The sequence below is a fragment of the Colobus angolensis genome, unplaced genomic scaffold (assembly GCF_000951035.1).
Source record: "Colobus angolensis palliatus isolate OR3802 unplaced genomic scaffold, Cang.pa_1.0 Scaffold163, whole genome shotgun sequence".
Lineage (NCBI taxonomy): Eukaryota > Metazoa > Chordata > Mammalia > Primates > Cercopithecidae > Colobus > Colobus angolensis.
This window is the reverse complement of record NW_012114744.1, coordinates 7599300-7621463: the sequence shown is the minus strand read 5'-3', so window position 1 is coordinate 7621463 and position 22164 is coordinate 7599300. Positions and strand designations below refer to the sequence as shown.

At 36.9% G+C, this 22164-nt stretch overlaps 1 protein-coding gene across 3 annotated transcripts in view; it reads right to left on the bottom strand.

Annotated features, from left to right (window-relative positions):
* The window catches only part of PTPRZ1 (protein tyrosine phosphatase, receptor-type, Z polypeptide 1), a 209151-nt gene that overhangs the window by 83664 nt on the left and 103323 nt on the right, over positions 1-22164 (bottom strand). For all 3 annotated transcript variants that reach the window (XM_011937398.1, XM_011937399.1, XM_011937400.1), the window contains exons 3-7: positions 14999-15178; positions 11497-11648; positions 7785-7880; positions 7196-7262; positions 153-310 (exon numbers count right to left, since the gene is read on the bottom strand). In XM_011937398.1, the coding sequence (XP_011792788.1) occupies positions 153-310; positions 7196-7262; positions 7785-7880; positions 11497-11648; positions 14999-15178 (653 nt within the window). The remainder of the gene's footprint in view (positions 1-152; positions 311-7195; positions 7263-7784; positions 7881-11496; positions 11649-14998; positions 15179-22164) is intronic.

The following is a 22164-nucleotide window of genomic DNA, read 5'->3' as shown; positions in this document are numbered from 1 at the left end:
TCAAAATGCAGAAATCACCGGTCTTCTGTGTCCTTCGCGCTGGGAGTTGGAGACTGCAGCTGTTCCTATTCGGCCATCTTGCTCCGCCCCCAGGACATAATGTTTTTTAAATGGCTTTGAATTACTTGATTTGTTTGAATTTCTAAGATTACCTGGTTTTCGGAGATGCTAACTGTATCTTTAAAAACAATCCAGTCAACTGTGTCTGTGCAGGGAGGAGACGTCAATGAGCCATTGTAAACGTAATACTTGTCAGTTGAGTTTGGCAGAAGGTTCAACAGTATGAATGGATCTAAGGCAGCCTGCTTTCCTAAAAAGGAATAATACACATCTCAGCTGGAATCTCAACACTGGAACTTAGCTGTTCAAAGCTTCTATGAAGCAGAGACACATGCTTTATTATGTATTTAATCAAAACTGAGATTTTGAAACATTTTAGATATATTTTTAAATGGTAATAAAGCTGGCATGCCCCAAATTGTATTACATGTCACTATACAGTGTTAGATGCCTTATCTTTACACTATCAAGATGGTGAACAGAATATTTTACATATAAAAATACTCAGAAATCACATGATCATCTCAATAGATAGTTCCATCACTTCATAAGACTCAATGTCAGTTCATGGAAAACAAAAACAAAACCTTATTCTGGTGAAGATGATCATCAAAGCCTGCACTAGTTATCATATTTAAGAATGACTTATTGGAAGTGTTTCCCCTAGAGATCAAGAATGACGCCAGGATGTCCTGCCATCACCACTTCTATTTAACATTGAACTGGAAGACTGAGCCGGTGCAATAAAGAAAAAAGAAACAAAAATCTTAAGATTGTATAGGAAAAAATAATACCATCACAATGTACAAATAACATGATTGTGCATTTAAAACATTGAAAATTATTTACAGGCCGGACATGGTGGCTCACGCCTGTAAAAAGGCCAAGGTGGGTGGATCACGAGGTCAGGAGTTCGAGACCATCCTGGCTAATACGGTGAAACCCCATCTCTACTAAAAATACAAAAAATTAGCTGGACATGTTGGCACGCGCCTGTAGTTCCAGCTACTCAGGAGGCTGACGCAGGAGAATTGCTTGAACCAGGAGGCGGAGGTTGCAGGGAGCCAAGATCACGCCCCTGCTCTCCAGCCTGGGTGACAAAGTGAGACTCCATCTCAAAAAATGAAAAAATAAGGAAAGAAAGAAAGAAGAAAGAAAGAAAGAAAGAAAGAGAGAAAGAAAGAAAGAAAGAAAGAAAGAAAGAAAGAAAAAGAAAGAAAGAAAGAAAAAGAAAGAAAGAAAGAGAAATATTTCTTTACAAAGTATGAGAAATAATAAGTGAAATTTGCAAAGTCCCTGCACATAGACCAATATACAAAAACCAATTGTATTTTTGTGTACCAGCATCAAACAACAGAAAATAAAATTTAAAGCAATATGATTAAAAATAGCAAAACATTATCAAATACAAATAAATCGAACAAATAATGTGTACAACATCTACACACAAAACACTCTTGAGAGGATTAAATAAATATTAAAATGGTAGAAAGACCATGTTCATGGGTTGGAAGAGTTAGTATTGTGAAGGTGTTGATTTTCCCCAAATTGATTCATGGATTCAATGAAATCCTAATCAAAATCTCAGAAGGTTGTGTGTGTAATTGACATACTGATTCTAAAATTTCAATAAAAATCCAAAGAAAAGTTAAGACAATCTTGAAAAATAATAAAGCTGGAGAACTTTCACTAGTAGATAGGAAGATCTATCATACTGTTACATATAACGCTGTAGAAATTATGACAGTGATGTATTTGTGCAAAGATAGATGAAGAGAACAATGGAAGAGAAAATAAAAGAGAAAAATATGATCATTTGATCTATGATAGAAAAATCATTATGAAATGTAGAATGGATGGTCTTTTCAATAAACAGTACTATATCAATTGAATATCCTCATGGAAAAAAGTGAATCTCGATTCCCTACTTCACATCATAAGCACATATCACTTCAAACTGATTGCAGATTTAAATGAACATATTAATAATTCTTTTAAATGAAAACATTAAAAAACTATCATCATAACCTAATGGTAGATTGAGGTTTCTGAAATGGCACACAAAAAATATTACTCATAAAAAGAAATATGAGAAAGTTTAGTATATGGCAATCAAGATCTATTCATCAATAATCATTAAGAGAGTTGAAAGTCAAAGAGTGGAAAAAAATATTTTTGATATAATATGCACATATGTGTTTGTGTGTGTACACAGACACACTAATAAATATTGATTTATTCTTATATATAAACTTGTATACGGATTATAGAATTTCTATCCAAAAACTGGTAGAGTTTTCCTAAGTGGGCCATCTGGCCTTCAAACCCTGAAACAATCCAAATATGTCTGTCTCCTTGAATAGTCTCATTTGTATCTCTCCAATAGCACTTATCAATAGCAATACCTTGGTCATTTAGCTATTTGTGAACCAGCCCTCACTCATGCAGGCAGCAATCTATTTGCCAGTGAGATCTGTGTCTAATTTGCTTTCCTATCTCCTGAACTACCCAGCCCAGTGCAAGTCCTCTGCCCTCTCTATGAGATTGAGGCCATTAAGAAACAGTCCCTGAAGCCAGTCAGTGTAGTCTAAGTGAGGTGGCAGAATGTAGGGCAGTGGTGTTAATCCTTATGTGTATAATCCATGGAGTTTTAGAAAAATACCAGTGCCTCAGACCCCACTCTAGACTGTTTGAATTAAGATCTCTAGTGGTCAGGCCTGGGCATCTAGATTTTATAAAGCATCCCAAGGTGATGCAAACATGCATACTACTATAGAAAATCCCAAGTAAAGTGAAGCCTTTTCAAGATTTTAGTCTTTCTTAACCACACTTTCCATATCAGAACATGAAATGACTAGACTATCTGATCTTAAAAGTCTATTCCAGCTCTAAACTCTATGAAGACTGAACATATTCAGAAAGCTTCAAAGAAAAAAAGTTATTTAAAAGTTAAATTAGTAAATGTTAACTTTTCTGTAACGCAGAAAATTCTGAAGGAAAAGGGAGTACTGTTACTAACTAAAGTTAGAGACAACTGCTTCAGTCTGAATTAACAACTGAATCTTAGAAATAAAAACCTTTTCTTTTTTTTTTTTTTTTGAGACGGTTGTCTCGTTGTCTCCCAGGTTGGAGTGCAGTGGCGCGATCTCGGCTCACTGCAAGCTCCAGCTCCCGGGTTCACGCCATTCTCCCGCTTCAGCCTCCTGAGTAGCTGGGACTACAGGTGCCCACCACCATGCCCGGCTAATTTTTGTATTTTTAGTAGAGACGGGGTTTCACCATGTTAGCCAGGATGATCTCGATCTCCTGATCTCGTGGTCCCCCATCTTCGGCCTCCCAAAGTGCTGGGATTACAGGCGTGAGCCACTGTGCCCGGCCAGAAACCTTTTCTTAACTGAATTGATAGTCATGTCAATACAGCCTACGTGTAGTTTTAATCCATTAGAAAGTTCAAGTTTTGTTTGATTTAATGGATTCATTAGTAACTTCTAAAAGTATGTTCTCCTCTTCTCCAATGTCAAGATAACATGATCAGAATTCAGATTAGATACAAGTTCTTAGGAACTAAGAAGAATATTTATTTTTAACATGTGAATGTTTTTTAGATTTATGTTTTCAATACTAGAAAATTGTTGTAGTTAAATTACCTCCTTAACTGACAAGTGGACTGTAATTGTTCCTTTTCCCACTGAAGACTAAATTTATCTTACAAATATTTCATGAAAAATGTGTGTGTTGAGAATAGTAATTAGGTAAGGAGCCAGAAATTGACTCATGGCTAAATTAGGTGGAAATAAATTGACTCCAGGAGAGCCAGGGGCCAGGAAGGGAAAGCAGAGGTGAGACCTGAGTAAGGAGAGTGAGATACAGAATTTTCCTATTATTGGGAAAGAAATCAAAGGGCAAAAAAGTTAAAAAGAAGCAAAAGAATCAGAGTAAGTTTTTTAAAATTTTCCTCTCCCTATCCCCAATGAGGACTCCATTCTTCCTGCCTCTGAACTTCAACAGCAGTCACCTAGTCTGTCTTACAGACATGGTAACTAGATATCACAAGATTCTTAAATTACAGAGTGCTTTTCCATTATATTTTCTTCTAACGAAATTTCATACAGTGTTTTTCCTTTGTTTGTGTTTGTGGTTTTCATTTTGTTTTGCTGGCTTGCGAAAAAAACACCTGCTTCATTCCAGTAACCTCACTATTGTTAACACAAGAGAGAAGCCCCCCAGAGCCAATGCTGCTCTATTTGGGGTCAGTCATTCATTTATGCAATCATTATTTGCTTGAACATACAGTGATGATCAACCAACCAACTAATCAGATCCTTCCATGAGAAGGCTAACAATGGAAGAAAAAAAGATGGGGAGGAACAAAGATGAAGAAACCACAATGGGGCCAAGCACTAGAGAAAGGCTGGTAACTACATAAAACCAACTCCTATTACTTAGGACAATGATATTTAGCATGGGGCCACACCAACGCCTATGAGAACTTTTCAGTATAGAAATGTCTGGGCTGAATTTGTGATTAAGAAAGCACTATAAATCATTCTGATGAGAATTCCCATCAGCTAATCACTGATGATATTACCTGGGATGTGTCTCTTCCCTGTAACTCGAAAGATTGCAACTAACGTCTTTTGTGGCTCTGCTTGGAAAATATTAATTCATTATCTCAGTATTGCTGCAACACCATGCTCTCTCTCTCTCCACTCCATGGATAGAATAATGCCTAACCTAGAGTAGGTATGGTGGATGGGAAGGAAAGAAAGAAAGAGGGGTTGAGGGGAGGAATGAAAAATGGGCTTTGTCTTTTAGAGAGGAAACAGGAAATGAGCAACCAGCCCACAGCATAAGACGATAGATCTTATAAGCTGAATAATGGTTGAAAAGGTGTTTTTTTTAAAAAATAACTTGCATTATATGGTGAATAGAGAGCCAAATTTGGGGGTGTAGCTGTGGTTCTAGAGTCACTGCCTAAAGACAAGTCCCACCTTTGATCCTCAAGGTTGCCAGCAGCAAAGGCTGAAGGCCAATATGGGTAAGCCTTCAGTTTATTGGGCAGTAGGGGATTTTCTAGAGTCAGAAATAAGACTGGATTTAATTCAAGAACTCTCAAAATGGAAACGTTTGACTTTAGAAAGACTTCACTTATTTGGTTTGGATCGTTGTCCTTGCTGAGTATATTGAAATACTAAGTATCCAGATGAATGAGTTGATAGGCATGAAGGATTTTAGTTTTTGGTAAATTAGGAAGTTGGTGCACAAATAGTGGTGATGTGGTTTAGCTCTGTGTCCCTGTCCAAATCTCATCTTGAATTGTAATCCAAATTGTAATCCCCATGTGTTGAGGAGAGACCAAGTGGGAAGTGATTGGATCATGGGGGCAGTTTCCCCCATACTGTTCTCATGACAGTGAGTGAGTTCTCATGAGATTTGATGGCTTTATAAGTGTTTCGCAGTTTCTCCTTTGCTCACACTCTCATTCTCTCTCTCCTGCTGCCATGTGATACATTCCTTGCTTACCCTTTGCTTTCCACCATGATTGTAAGATTCCTGAGGCCTCTCCATCCACGCAGAACTGTGAGTCAACTCAATCTCTTTCTCTTACAAATCACTTACTCTCAAGTAGTATCGCTTTAGCAATGTGAAAATGGACTAATACAAGTGAGGTAGACAGAGAGAGGGTAAAGGATTATAATCTGTCCTCAGCTAATCCAAGAACTGTTCTGCTTTCAAATTAAGAGCCAGAATATAGGCAGAATAATGCTGTTAGGGAATCCACATTCTCAGAGAGAGAGATAATATGTAGTCATAGTGTATCTGACAAAGTATCTTCCTGAATGACTTTCAGACACTAGGTATTAGAAAGGAAACTTTAAAGAACACAAGCAAGTTTATTCCCAAGCTCATATGAGTGCCTTCCAAGGCACCCACAAAAGTAAAGTACCCTGGGAAAGTAAAGAGGCCTTAAGAGAAAGCCTCAAAGTTCCTATAGTTACACAAGTCAGGGTTAACAACCCAGTGTTAACACCTCTTTCATTGTCCCCACAGGCTGGTGCAAGGTCTGGAACATTCAGAATTCATATATTATACATTTTTTTAAGTATAAGAATTCAAACAATTTGCTTTATCTCAGTCTGGATAGAATCCACTTTATGACTCGAGGAGGGGAAAATTAAATTTGACTTATGACATTCAGTGTTGAATTTTGCAATCTGGGTCAATGGAGGGAGATAACAGCTGCATCCTGCATTTGATTGAGTCTTCCAAAAAAAAAAGCTACACTACAGGAGTTCATATATTCCTGACTTCTGAAAAGTTGGGTCAATTCAGATCCTCACTGTAATTGACAACGATAAATCAATCCTAGGCCAGGCTTCTGCTTTCAAGAAAAGGATCTTCATGAGTTTTGTTTCTGATTTCAAATTTTGCAGCTTCCCAGAGAGGAATAATCCTCATTTTATTGGTAACTCAGGGCAGCATTAAGATTCTGTGTGTGAGTGCTTAATAAAAATAAAATAGTAATATTAACAGGCTTACAGTCCACTGTCCATGCTGTTAAAAGCATTTGTTGTGACAAATTACAAGATCCATGAGATAGCAGGCAGAACAATGTCAAAGCATATTGCATCTTCTTCTATGTAAGTGTTGACCTTCTTCCAAAAATCTCATCTCCTCATGTTGATAAAGCAAAGGATTTATCAAGGAAACTACCAGGGAATAAATTTTAACTTGAGTAACAATTCCTTTTCTACTTTAAAATATGATATTTATAAAATTCGCTGGTTTCAGGTTAGGAATTAGTCTTTAAGGGATGTACGATGCAGAGACATAATAGATAAATAGGCTTTAAATGCATGATATAATTAGATTATTTTCAAGAATAAATTTTAAAAATTTCAATTTCCTACTTACATTAATGTTTCATGCTTTTGATGTAACAAATTTTTCTGATAAATTGTTATTTATTTGGTGAGAAACGTATATATTATCAAGTGCGAAAAGTGAGAGATTGCTCCTCTTTAAAAATGTACTACTTTCTACCTTTTGGAACAAGTGATTGCCGTCATATTGTCAACATTCATATCCATCCAAAGCAGAATCTTGAAGAAAGATATTTCCTCAAGTAGCTTACCAAAACGACTAACACTCTCGACTCCATCAATAATTGCTTTGAAATCCAAATTTTCTTCTGTCCCAACCTGTTAAAGAAGAATCACATTCTAAAAATAGAATAAAACATTTGGATAACTATTCAATAAAAACATGAAGATTAATGAATTCCATTTTAAATATGTGCATTAAAAAATAGTAAGTTCCCAAAACAGGTTTTTTTATAGCTAGGTGAAAAAAAATAAAGCAAACAAAAACCAGACAACTTACATATTTCACTAAGAAAAGTAAATTTTAAAATGTTATGATTCATAGTTACTGATAATAATACATAATTATTAATATGATGCTTTGTATGTACAAATTAGCAAATTTGTGTACTTATAGAACACTTTGCCCCAGCTGGAAAAGATTCACCTCATTAACAAACACAAGAGTCTCCTTTTAAAAATACCAGGCAAGGGTCATCTTTTTTTGAAAATGACCACCAGTTTTAATTTTACTTGTGAGCTCCTCTCTTTGTTAGAAATTATGTCTTGATATTTCACATCAATATTTAATGTGACTTAAAAAGGAATTACATTAGTGTAAAATGTATATATAATTATTACCTCAAACAAAATGGATAAAGCTCTTAACTTCCCTTTTCCTTTAACTGCTTCCTCAAAACTTGAAAATCGGTCCGCATCAAAGCAGTAGATTTGCATCTATAAACGTAACAATGATAGTTTTATGATACACAAAGGCTTCATAAAAATCAGCAAAGAGACTTAATAAAATAAGCAATTCAATAAGTTCTATTTGAAAAGTTCTATAAATTGTGTGATTCTACATTCTACGTATTTCCAAAATCTTTTATAAATTACATGTATACAACTACATTTACTATCATTTACCATCCTTTGATAAGGAGGGGAATAGAAAGTTAGACATATCTAAAACCAAAATGATCATTTTGAGATTACCAGGGGACTGTGCAGTAAAATTTATTAAAGCAGTTACATGAAATAAATAATCATATGTTACTTTAACTGCTTTATTGAATTTTAAATATAAATTTCTCTCTTTCTCAAGCGTGCATGCCTTTCTTGAGAGTCCAGAGGTTACCATTCTTTGATATTACCATATTGTGATCTATTAATATTGAAGCTCTCAAGGACTCTCAGCTTCTACCTAAAAAATACCAAAAAAGTTTTAAGTTTCATATTTTGATTCTTCTCTCCAGCTGTGAGGCTACGCCTTGTTAATTTCTGTTTCCCTTCATATATGTATGTCTCTGCAACAGCCTCTATATAATTTGGTGCTTCTCCTGTCTGGGCTTGGAAATCAGGTGTCTCAGGCTGGATAGAAGTAGAATTAAGGTAAGAGTAGGAAGCCTCCGAGAGTGTAAAGCGTAGTTAGTGCTCTGACGGGAGAAACAGAGGTTGTGCAACAGAGGATGGCAGTGGCTCCTGCTTTGGGTGAGTCACCAAAACCTTTTCAGAGACAGGATTTCTAAACTGACCCTCCAAGAATGAGCTGGTTTTAGCCAGGTGAAAGGCAGACGAGAAGGGCATGTGTTCAAGTCAGAAGTACCACATGGGAAAGGCCTATTAGGCAAGACAGTACCACAAGCATGGGAAATTGAAAGAAATACAATTTAAAACTTAATAATTACTAATTTAATAATCCAAGTAAACAAACTTTTTTCTGACCTCCCATATGGTATTTAGGAGAATTGATAAGGCTTGGTTTGTTTGTTTGTTTGTTTGTTTTGAGAGGGGGTCTCACTCTGTCAGTCAGACTGGAATGCAGTGGCATGATCATGGCTCATTGCAGCGTTGACCTCGTGGGCTCAAGTGATCCTCCTACCTCAGCCTCTGGAGTAGTTGGGACGACAGGTGCATGCCACCATGTTCAGCTACTTTCTCTTATTTTTTGTAGAAATGGGGTCTCACTATGTTGCCCAGACTAGTCTCAAACTCCTGGGCTTAAGTGATCTTCCAGCCTCAGCCTCCTAAAGTGCTGGGATGACAGGTTTGAGCCACCATGACTGGTGAATTGAGAAGGCTTAATTGTGAGATGTAGGAGATAAGAAATAAGGAGTAAGCCAGGGATGATCCTTGGGTTTCCTGCTTACACAATTACATAGAGTGTTTTAAAACAACAAACAAGACTAGGCACGGTGGCTGACGCCTGTAATGCCAGCACTTTGGGAGACTGAGGTGGGTGGATCACGAGGTCAGGAATTCAAGACCAGCCTGGCCAATGTGGTGAAACTCCGTCTCTACTAAAGATACAAAAAATTATCTAGGTGTGGTGGTGTGCACCTATAATCCCAGCTACTTGAGAGGCTGAGGCAGGAGAGTAGCTTGAACCCAGAAGGTGGAGGTTGCAGAGAGCCGAGATCACGCCATTGCACTCCAGCCTGGGCAACAGGGCGAGACTCTGTCTCAAAAAAAAAAAAACAAAAACAAAAAAACAAAACAAAACAAAAAAAACCTCTGAGAGAGACAATTTGAGAGACTTCTGCATTACTTTATTAGGTTTAGTGCATGGATTCTGTACCATGTATTTTGATTGCTCAGGGCTCTTGTTGATAGAATTTTTCTTGATTTTCATCTTTGATCTAAATAGGTAATATTGTGAGTAAGCTAAACTCTCAGAGTGATATGTTGTTTAATGAATTGACTTTCATTACTCTGACAAATTGAATTTGATCAATGTGCTTTTCTTTAAAAATATTGAATAAAGAAAAAAATCCAGATTATAAGTTGTAAATGTGAATGTAGATATCCACCTTTTTAAAAAAGGTTTTAGTCTTTTAAGAGGTAATTCACCCTATCTTATTTTTATTATTAATAAAACTGTTTTGAATTATAAAATGAATAGTTTCATACTAGGTATTTTAGAAAATATGGGGACTTTAAAGGAGAAAATAAGAGGCACCTATAATGCCATCACCCAAAGAAAATCATTATTAACATTTTCTTGAATTCCATCAATTACTTTTTTTTTTTTTTTGAGACAGAGTCTGACTCCATCACCCAGTCTTGAGTGCAGTGGTGTGATCTTGGCTCACTGCAACCTCCGCTTCCTGAGTTCAAGTGATTCCTATGCCTCAGCCTCCTGAGTAGGTGAAATTACACACGAGTGATACCACGTCCAGCTAATTTTTGTATTTTTAGTAGAAGTGGTGTTTCACCATGTTGGCCAGGCTGGTCTGGAACTCCTGACCTCAAGCCATCTGCCCATCTTGGCCTCCCGAAGTGCTGGGATTATAGGCGTGAGCCACCGTGCCTGGCCCCTCAATTACTTTTATGAGTAATAAGTCAATCCCTCATTTAATTTCCATAATAATGTTATAAGGCAGGTGCAGCTACTATGTCAATTTCACAGAAAAAAAATGGAAGCATTGGTAAGTTAAATAATTTATACGTTGTTATGTCGTGTAACCAATAACCAAATGGTGGAGCCAAGATTCAAACCTAGTCCATTTGACTCAGGCTCCACTCTCAGTCAATATTTAATTAATTTTCATGTATTAAAAAATTGGAAAAATAATAGTGGTTATACCATTTAACATGTTTCTTTTTAAAACCATTAATACCTTATGATGAACTTTTTTTGTGTAAATATATCATTCAAAAACATGATTTTTGTGAAATCTATAATATCTATCATAATGTATTTAAATAATCCTTACCATTTGTTTCAATATTATATTATAAATAAATTTTTGCAGTTTTTTAATTTTTAGACTAAAATGGCTTTAAACTTAAAGATTGGGTATTGAGTGTAAATCATTTAAAATTCTTAAATTTTAGTAAAATAAAATAAAATAGTAAAATAAAAACTAAAATAATAAAAAATAAAATAAAATAAAATAAAATAGTAAAATAAAAACAAGCAAACTGCTTCCCAGAAAGTCTACCAATTTAGACTTTCTCTAGACATGTAAGAAAACATTTTACTACACACTCATTTTTTAATAATTATTTATTTTGCCAATTTTAAAGCTGAACATTTTTCTCATTTTAATCAAAAGATTTAAATCAAAGCATTCTCCAGTATGTTAATGAAATTTTCCCCCTTTTCCTTCATTCGTTAATTCGTCAGCATTTATTGATTACCTATTTTGTGGCACTTTGGGTTGTTACCACAAAGTGGTAAATCAAAGATAAGTCTTATATTCATTTAGCTTAGTCTAGTATATTAATCAAGTAATAAAAATATCACTTTATAAATTATAATATTGGATTTTAAATTAATCAAATTATATGCTAAATAAAAACATCAATTATTTAGAAAATAAAATAGTAAACAGCAGATCTCCTGACTTACCTCAAGTGGAAATTTTTGTCCTTCTAAACTGTGCTCTGATCCATCAGATGACATATTGCATTTTCCCCAGTGAAAAGTTATCTTGCTTGCTTTAAACACCATTTCTGAAACTCCTCCACTGACACGGTAGTCATTAGTGAGATTAATTTCCACTGAAAAAAGAAATACAATTGCACCTAAGCTTCTGAAAATCAAAATTTTAAATTTCAACTAAATTTCCATCTACTTAAGGTACACTAAGAAAAATCATTTATTTGATAAATTTACAAAATATGAAGTTGCCAATTTGGAAGCCAAACTTTGTAGGTCTGTACAATATACTTAATATATCTTATTGCCACAAATGCAAACTAAGCTGAAGATACTGACTAATGTATGACTTCAAGGGCAGAAGACAGTCAGTCCACCTGCTCTGTTTGTTTGGTGTCCTAAGATAGCTGTTCCTTGAAAGCTCTGCTTCCCTAAGATGTCAGATGGTAATAAGAAGACAGAGCAAAGTGGGAAGGAACAGAGGGTTAAAAGAAAAATAAAGTCTTCTCCTTGGAGTGTTGCCACCTTCCTATTTTCAGCCCATTTCTACTCCTTATCAGGCTGCTGCTTATCCCTCCATTTATCACCCAGGCTTCATCAGCAAGCTCCAGAACCTGGGTCCCTGGCTATAGCAGGAAAGGCAGGAAACTCATTCTTATGGAGGAGTTTTGGCCATATCATGTTTGAACCCTGAGTGGCGAAAGCTTAAACTCCCCTGTATGAGTTCCACAGCAGATATTATCTGACTATATTTTAACAGTCTTCTGGAGAGTTCTCTTGAGAGCCCAGTGAAAGATTTTGATGTCTCTCAATAAAGTTTAAATAGTCTCTGTTCCATTAGGGAGAAATCACTGTTGGCATCAGGGACTGAATACAACATACTGGTCAGCCAGCTAGGGATACAAACTCCCACTAATAATAATAACAAGCACAATAGCAATAACAGCCAACATTTACATATCACTTACGATGTACCATGGACTATACTAATTACTTTACATGTATTATTCACTTGATCTTTGGACAACCTTGGGAAGTAGATACTATATAATCCTTATTTTACAGATAAGGAAATTGAGCCACAGAAAGGCTAAGCAGGTTGCTCAAAGGTTCCCCACTGTGATTTCAAGAGCCAGTGGTGAACCCAAGTAATGTAGCTCTATTAGCTGAATGATCTAATAACCACTCTCCCCTAAGAAAAATAAAACCTCCAACACTCTCCATAAAAATAGCTGCCTTCAGACCTACTGTCACCCTCTGTCATTGAATGATTTGGTTTAATTTCCGTCTGTTTGGGATCTTATTTATAAAAACATAACCGGGCCGGGCGCAGTGGCTCAAGCCTGTAATCCCAGCACTTTGGGAGGCCGAGACAGGCGGATCACGAGGTCAGGAGATCGAGACCATCCTGGCTAACACAGTGAAACCCCGTCTCTACTAAAAAATACAAAAAACTAGCCGGGCGTGGTGGCGGGCGCCTGTAGTCCCAGCTACTCGGGAGGCTGAGGCAGGAGAATGGCGTAAACCCGGGAGGCGGAGCTTGCAGTGAGCTGAGATCCGGCCACTGCACTCCAGCCTGGGCGACAGAGCGAGACTCTGTCTCAAAAAAAATAAAAATAAAAATAAAAATAAAAATAAAAATAAAAACATAACCATCAAGCTATCCTTCCCATTTTTCTCTGTTCATAAAGCCTAGCACATTTTATTGTTTAACAATAAGAAAAGCAAAACAGGGATTTCTACAAAGATTTGTGCTTACAATATATAATAAAGCAGAGGCTCCATGCCCTACTACTTTGTAACACCCTTCAAAACTGAAAATAAAAATGTCAAGATTTGGGACAATATACTTTTAGGTAATTATTACGTGTAACGTAATAATTTTAAAAATTATTCATTCAAGAAATACTTAGTGTTTATTACGTATCAGACACTGATGTAGAAAAATCTCTACTTTCATGATTTTTTTTTTGGAGACAGAGTTTCACTCTTGTTGCCCAGGCTGGAGTGCAGTGGTGCAATCTCAGCTCACTCAACCTCCGACTCCTGGGTTCAAGCAATTCTCCTGCTTCAGCCTCCCGAGTAGCTGGGATTACAGGCATGCACCACCATGCCCAGCTAATTTTTTTATTTTTAGTAGAGATGTGGTTTTGCCGTGTTGACCAAGCTGGTCTTGAATTCCTGACCTCAGGTGATCCATCCACCTAGCCCTCCCAAAATGCTGGGATTACAGGTGTGAGCCACTGCACCTGGCATGAGTTCGTTTTTTCATTTGTTTTGCTTTGATTTTTTTGGATAGGATGGGTCACTCCGTTGCCCAGGCTGAAGCGCAGTAGCATGCTCTTGGCTCACTGCGGCCTCCACCTCTTGAGTTCAAGTGATTCTTTTGTCCAGCCTCCTGAGTATCTGGAATTACAGCAGTGTGCCACCACACCCAGCTAATTTTTGTATTATTAGTGATACTTGTCTCTCAGCCTCCTGAGTATCTGGAATTACAGGAGTGTGCCACCACACCCAGCTAATTTTTGTATTTTTAGTAGAGATGGGTTTTCGCCATATTGGCCAGGGTAGTCTGGAACTCTTGACCACAAGTGATCTGCCCGCTTCGGCCTCCCAAAGTACTGTGATCACAGGCATGAGCCACAGTGCCTGGCTACTACTCTCTTGAGTTTTGAAATTAAACTATTACATTCAAATAATTACATTACCTAAATATAGAAAATACTTTAAAAATTCACTAATGATAAAGCTTACCCTCATACAGCTACTATTATAATTTTGAATATTTTTCTAATCTTTGTCTTACGTGTACATGCCTTTACATAATTTCCCAAAAAAGAATTTTTAAAAAAACTAGAATATCAAAAAGGAAAAGGTGTCACTTTTTGGAAATTATTTATATATGTATAGCTTATTAGAATTTGTATTTAAATTTTAATGTATTAATATTTTGCTTTTTTTTTTAAAGATAGTCTCAATAAAAAGGCACTTAGAGAGGGTTTCCTAAGGATGGGATACAACTTTAAACCTTCTATATAGAAGAGCTAGGAATTTATTTTCTTATATTTCAATTACAGTCAATTGCTTTTTTCATATCCAAATAGGACTATAACATGAGGCTAGGCAGAAAAGATCAAACTATAATGCTCAAGAAAAAGAAATCCTGATTGACTAAGTAATTGACTAAATTATATTAGTTGTAAACCGCATTATCATATCTTCTAGAGACTGCATCATTATTGTTACATTGTAGGAAAACATGACATGATGACATTGGTCATTTTATTTTTTTGTACAAATTGTCAAAATACTGTCTAAATTTCCCATTTTCTCTGCTCCATTTGGTTTCTTTTATATATAACTTCTATCTAGTTCATAGTACATTATTCAAAGGAAAATCAGACGAAACTAGTCTAAACATACTCCAGGTCTGAAAAATATATTAAAGGTAAAGAGAATGCAAATATTTTACCTGTTTTCCCAGTGTTATGAATGAATGTGTTTTCCAACGATGTTTTATCCCAACCCTGAAATTTAAGTTTCTTAAGATTCACATTTACTTGTGTAAGATCTTCATCAATATTGATAGGAGATTGTTTTGGACTATTACATGTTGGATATTTCTTTCCCCAATTTTTTTGATTCAGTGCACCTAGGGAAAAGAAAGAGTAAGAAACTTAGTTTCTTAAATTACCATGCAAAAGTTAAACTTTATATTATAGTTAATACATTATATAAAAATAGATACAATAGTAGAAAATGTTTGACATCTTTGAACTAATGCATAAAATAATTATGCCTAGATTTGGAGTTTGGATTTCAACATGAAACACTGTAAAAGGTCTATAGAACAACCACGCCACTATAAAAAAAACAAGTTTATAGAACAACAACCAGAGTTTAGTACAATTTTAGTCTACAACATCTTCTTTTTGTGATAAGGGAGTCAATGAGAACTAACTTTTATGCAAGCTTGATCTAGTGGCCACCTCTCATAATGTGACAAGTTCCGGGTTCAACAACTGCTTTGTCCAGTCATCACAATTCTTTCGAATCAACAGAAAGCCTAATTGTCCTGTAAGGTTGTTAGTCCTAGCCCACGGTTCCAGATTGAAAGGAGTCCAGATATAGGAGTAAAGTTCTGACTTTCTCAACACTCTCCATAAAAGTAGCCACCTTCAGATCTACTGTCACCCTCTGTCTTTGAATGATTTGGTTTAATTTCCATCTGTTTAGGATCTTATTTATAAAAGCATAATCATCAGGCTATCATTGAAATATCTCCTTCCCATTTTCCTCTGGTCATAAAGCCTAGCACATTTTATTGTTTAACAATAAGAAAAAGAAAATAGGGATTTCTATAAAGGTTTTTGCTTACAGTAAGCTGAATTTTCACACGTTCCACAGTATGAAGCATCCTCTAAACCCAAACTGCCCTTTGTTACCTTTATTTCACCCCTACCTGAAACCATGAACCACCTGACATAATCTTATTTCACTGCATGTTAACTTAGCACCCAAGCAGTGCTAAGCATAGGTATATACTGCTTAAAGTTCTTTTAAAATATTGGAAATGTTGAGAATCCAAGTCTCTGGCTAAACGCTAGCAGTCTATGGCCATCACAAGGAAGAAAGGAGTGACAATGTAGTTTTCAACTTATATTCTTCTGAATGCTTTTCTTTCTGAAAATGAGAATGGGTAAGGCCAAGATTTTACATGATTGAGGTTTAGGGAATTATAAGTAAATTTATCTTTGATACAATCCTAGTCTACACTGTCTTCTTTTGTGATAAGTGAGTCAGTGAGAACTAACTTTTATGCAAGCTCTGTCTAATGGCTACCTCTCACAATGTGATGAAAATAACATTGCATAATTTTGCCCAGAAAATAAATAATAATTAGTCACACCATGAAGCCGTCTATAGAGTCACGGAAAATCTGGTAATACATCTCATAGTGAGGCATCTACCAGAATCAATAGGTACTGAAAATCATCTTAAAGTCTAGATGTATACCTAGAGAGCGTTTGAATACATTGTGTTTTAAATATGCACAGTGATGTGTATTTTGGATTCTAGGAATAGTTTTAATGATTTGAGTAATGATGTTTATTTCACTGTAGGGAACTCTGGCAAAGGGACAAGAAAACACTGCTTATTTTACTAATGGCAATGCGAGAGAATGAAAGAGAATCTGCAGCACAAATCAATTACGTCCTCTTCATTGCTCACATTTTTAATACAATATAATAAATTCTAAGCACACTTAGAAAGAGTTACATAGTTGTGGTGCACAGAAACATAAAATTTTAAATCTTCAATAACACTGAATATGATATACAAACCTGCTATTTTCCATCACATTTTGTGATTCTCTCTACTGGGAACCTAAAAGGCATCTTCTACTTATCATATCACAAACTGAATGAACTCTTTTCTGCTCTGAAATAAGCTCCTTCCCCACAGTCTCTGACATCCCCTGAAGTGAGAAGTTATCCTGATGCCTTTGTTTCTCCTTCAGCAAGCCCTTTAGGGTCTGCCTTCAAAATATTTCCCTAATCAGACCACTTATTATCTCTACTGTTACCACCCTAACCCAAGTCACTGTCATCATTTGCCTGTACCTTGCTACCCTGCAAGCAATATCACCATCACCTAGGAGACTGTTGTGAGATTCAGGCCACTACTATAGCCTTATGAAGTCTGAATCTACTTTTTAACAAAATGCCTAGGATATTGATATACACATTAAACTTGGGGAAACACTGGCTTAGACTCCAGTAGTGCCTTCTATCTGGTTTTCAGAATCTTCTCTTGCTCCTTCCACAATTCTGTAATAGTACCACTTATGTAGTAAGTGGATTTATGACTTGGCTCCCAAAATTTCCACCCTATGGTGTAATCATCCTGTACAATTCCCTCCAGTTGGGCATGAGCAGTACTTATGAATACGAAGCAGTACTTATGATTATGACCTAATCAAGGTCACTTCCTTGATTAGGTTAAATCTGATGGCAAAGGCGGTGGTGGATCACTGCTGTGATTGATTACATTATGTTATAGAAAGCTCCATTTTGGCAAATTGGAGAAAGATTCAAAACGTGGGAGATTTCCTTGCTAGTTTTGGAGAAGTGACCTACCAGGTTGTGACGGGGCATGTGGCTAAGAACTGAGACTTGCCTCTGGGAGCTGAGAGCATAACCAGGCTTATAATCACAAAAACAAAAAACACCCAATCAGTGACAAAAACAAACAAACAACAACAACAACAAAAACCAAGGACTTCAGTCCTACAACCTCCAGGAAGTGAATTCTGCCAACAATCTAAGTGAACTTGGAAGAGGACCCCAGGATTCAAATGAGACACCTTAATTTCAGATTTCTGAGACCCTAAGCAGAAAAGCCAGCTAAGCATCCCTTCCTTCTCAGCTCCTGACCCACAGAAACTGTGTGATAATACATATGCAGTGTTATAAGGTGGTAAATTTGTAGTAATTCGTTATGCAGCAAAAGAAAACCAATTCAACTCAGTAACTAAAGTACGCTTTAAAAATATATGTCAGATCACATTACTCCTTGGCTCCAATGCCATTTCAACTTACTCAAAATAAAACATGAACTCCTTGTGATGGCCAACAGATCCTATATGATGTCCCCACTCATGTCCTCTCTGCTCCGGTTCTCTATCATTCTGCTTTGATCACTCTGCTCCCCAGTCACAGTGGCTTCCATTCTGTCCTTTGAGTATGCAAAAGGTTGACACTGGCTGTCACCTGTTCCTGGAATATTACCCACAGATGTCTGTAAGGCTTAAATGATTTGCTTTCTAACTTCAATCAAATCTCTCCTCAAAAGCATCTACTGGAGAGACTTTCTCTGAACTACCCTGTTAAATAGTATACTTCCTCCCTTGGTAACTCTCCATGCCCTCTCCCTACTTCATTTTTCTTCTTTTAACATATTAATTATGCTTATTCATTGTTTCTACAGTACCTCAGAAAAAAAAGACTAGCACATAGTTGGTGTTTGATATGGTTTGGTTGTGTCCCCACCCAAATCTCATCTTGAATTGTAGTCCCCATAATCCCCACATGATATGGAAGGGACCATGTGGAGATAATTGAATCATTGGAGCGGTTTCCCCCATCCTATTCTCATGACAGTGAGTTAGTTCTCATGAGATCTTATGGTTTTATAAGGGGCTTCCCCCTTCACTTGACTCTCATTCTTCTCTCTCCTACTGTCTTGTGAAGAAAGACGTGTTTGCCTCCCTTTTTGCCATGATTGTAAGTTTCCCGAGGCCTCCACAGCCCTGTGGAATTGTGAGTCAATTAAACCTCTTTCCTTTATAAATTACCCAGTCTCAGGTATGTCCTTATAGCAACCTGAGAACAAACTTATACAGTGTTCATTAAACATTTGTTGAATAACTGAATCAAACCAACAAGTGGTAGCCTTTTGTTTTATGAGCTTGAGCTCATAAGGATCAAACATATCATGACATGAAAATGAAAAAAGAACCAAAAAAAATTTGATCAATAAAAGAAGCATTTCTTTACTCAACCGTACGTCTTATTTGATTGTTACATGATAATTTAGTTGAGTAGTCCCTACTAAACTTCTGTGGCTGGGTATCAGAGAGACCTGAAGTCTGAACTATACGAGGTTAGGATAACATATAGCACAATGACAGTAGGTAACTAGATTATGTTTAAAGTGCATGGAATGATTCCATTGAGTGTAGACCACATTTAAATCACCTACTAGATCATAATGAGGCAGGACAGGCAGTCAAGGAAGTGACCATGTTCTTGGGATGAGGCAACCATGGTGATCATACAGTCAGCACAGTAAACCTCAGCATCTGCATTGTAATTGAGCTCACTCAAACAAAGCTTTCTTCAGTAGGGCCTTTCCCTTCCAGAGAGCAGGCACATTTTGATTTTACCTGTCCCCAAACTGACCCTATGCTCATTATAAAAGTAAAAACCAAACCCCTGGGTGGAGTTTTAAGATGCTAATGAGACATGCAATATATGAACAAGCATGTACAGTTACTGCACATGTGCACCCAGAAGACCACCCAGAACATGCTTACTAGTAACACCTCTTCCCACCTCTTTATGAATCATCTTTTAAAACTCCCAAAAAGGGAGTCTTATGCTTTATTCATTATTTCAACATCCCAGCACTGAGGAAAAAAAGACTGGCATGAGTGTATGATATGGTTTGGCTGTGTCCCCACCTAAAACTCCCCAAAAGGGTGTCTCCCTAGTGCCAGTTTTTGCTGTCTCACCCTTACGAACAGCCTGTCCTGAATTCTTTCTCTCTCAGGGTATACTGTCTATTCTGCACCTAACTTTCAAAATATCTTTATCCATTGTAATAAGTTACTCTATGCTACACCTCCTTTGCTCTGTAGCTCTTGTTTAAACTATTTTAAACCAAGAAGAAAGAACTGAGGTATCACTTCAGCTGTCAACAATAGTACTTTGTACACTGCAGGCTCAAGATCCTTTCTTAATTTTCATGATTAAAAAGCAAAATAAAAGAGGTCAAATTTTAAAAATGCTTTTTTTTAGTGGAAAAATCAACAAACAGATAAATAAACAGAAGTTGAAAAAAATAAGAACTAGAAATTCTTCATGCAAAGCACTCTAAAAGGGAGGCTGTTTCAAATCACCATGAGTAGAAAACCAAAGGAAATCAACTAATGAAGTGTTAAAATTGTGCACAGGGGCCGGGCGTGGTGACTCACACCTGTAATCCCAGCTCTTTGGGAGGACAAGTTGGGCAGATCACAAGGTCAGGAGTTCGAGACCAGCCTGGCCAATATGGTGAAACCCCATTTCTACTAAAAAAGTACAAAAATTAACTGGGTATGGCAGTGCGTGCCTGTAGTCCCAGCTACTCGGGAGGCTGAGTCAGAAGCATTGCTTGAACCTGAGAGGTGGAGGATGCAGTGAGCCAAGATTGTGCCATTGCACTCCAGCCTGGGCGATACAGTGAGACTCTATCTCAAAAAAAAATCGTGCACAGGAATAAAACAAAGACAAAAGAACTATTAAATACATTTTATCTGTCTTTAATAATGAAACAGTAGACTAATCTTATTCTAAAACATTATTATTATTATTATCATTATTATTATTATTTTGAGACAGAGCCTCTCTCTGTTGCCCAGGATGGAGTGCAGTGGTGCAATCTCTGTTCACTGCAACTTCTGCCTCCTGGGTTCAAGTGATTCTCCTGTCTCAGCCTCCCGAGTAGCTGGGATTACAGGCACGTGCCACCACACCCAGCTAACTTTTTGTATTTTTAGTAGAAACGGGGTTTTACCATGTTGGCCAGGCTAGTCTTGAACTCCTGACCTTGTGATCCTCCCACCTCAGCCTCCCAAATGCTGAGATTACAGGTGTGAACTACTGCGCCTGGCCTTAAATATTATTTTTTTGAATTCCCAAATTAATATGTTTAATGTGGCATCTGGAGACATTAGTTCATAGCGGTTAAAGGCCAGGATGATGCATCTGAGAAAGCAGGTATACAGAATTCACTATATTGTATCCACCTGAGTGTTATTAGGAACTATTGTGAAGGAAGAAATTAGGACACTGACTGTAGTTGCAGCAGATTATCAGGCTGATTAACCCATAAGGAAGACAGCAGAATACTAAATAAGAGCTCCAGAGAATTAACCTAAGTTATTCATTTAGGTATTTATCCATGCTTTCATCCACTCATTGACTTACCTGAATTAGGAACACTCCTATAAATTTCCCATGCTTACCTCCATTGAAGCACTTAACATACTGTATTTTGTCTGTTAACTTGCCAATTTCATCTATACACCATTGCCAAACTCTGAGTCTGGCATATGCTAGAAAGAAATTAAATGCTTGTGAAATAGTCTTTGTGCATCAAATGAATGTATTCAATATTTGCATACGTATGCATCCTCTATTCCAAGCGGAATGGAAAGCAATTCTAGGCTCCGCAGGGCATACGCATGAGTTCAAGTTTGTTACCTTGCCTGTGTGTTTATTATTACATTCCGGAAGGGTGGGGGTCTGTTAAATAAATAGACAAATGCTTGAAAGGAGTAGACGCAATAAAGGAAAATAAACATGGATAACAAAAGCACACTAATGCAGGCCTTGAAGGATGGACAGAATTATGACAGGCCAGAGGAGAAACCAAGAACATATCTTGCTGACAAGCCTGAGCAAACTCATGGTGGCAGAAAAGTTCAGGCAATGCTGAGAGCACTGAGCAGGCCAGCTTAGTCAAATGAGCAGAGTGAATGCAGGGGTATTCTACAGAGGGAGATGGAAAGGCAGACTATGATCACTGTGCCTGGGGAGACCAATGAGAGACAGGGAGACTTTGGAAGAGGAAGGAGCTCATAGACGTCTCATCACAGAAATTAAGCAGGTAGGAATGCAGGATTGGCAGGAAGGGAGAGGCTGAGTAATGACTATTTTCATGGACATCTCCTATTTGTCTTAATTTGATTTTTATAGCATCAATGTACTTATTTAAACTACAATATGTCTGTCTCTTATTTATGTTTCTTTAATGGAAGAAAATGTTTCAGTACCTTTCTTAGAGCCTGTCACTTAAGAATGAAATCGGGCC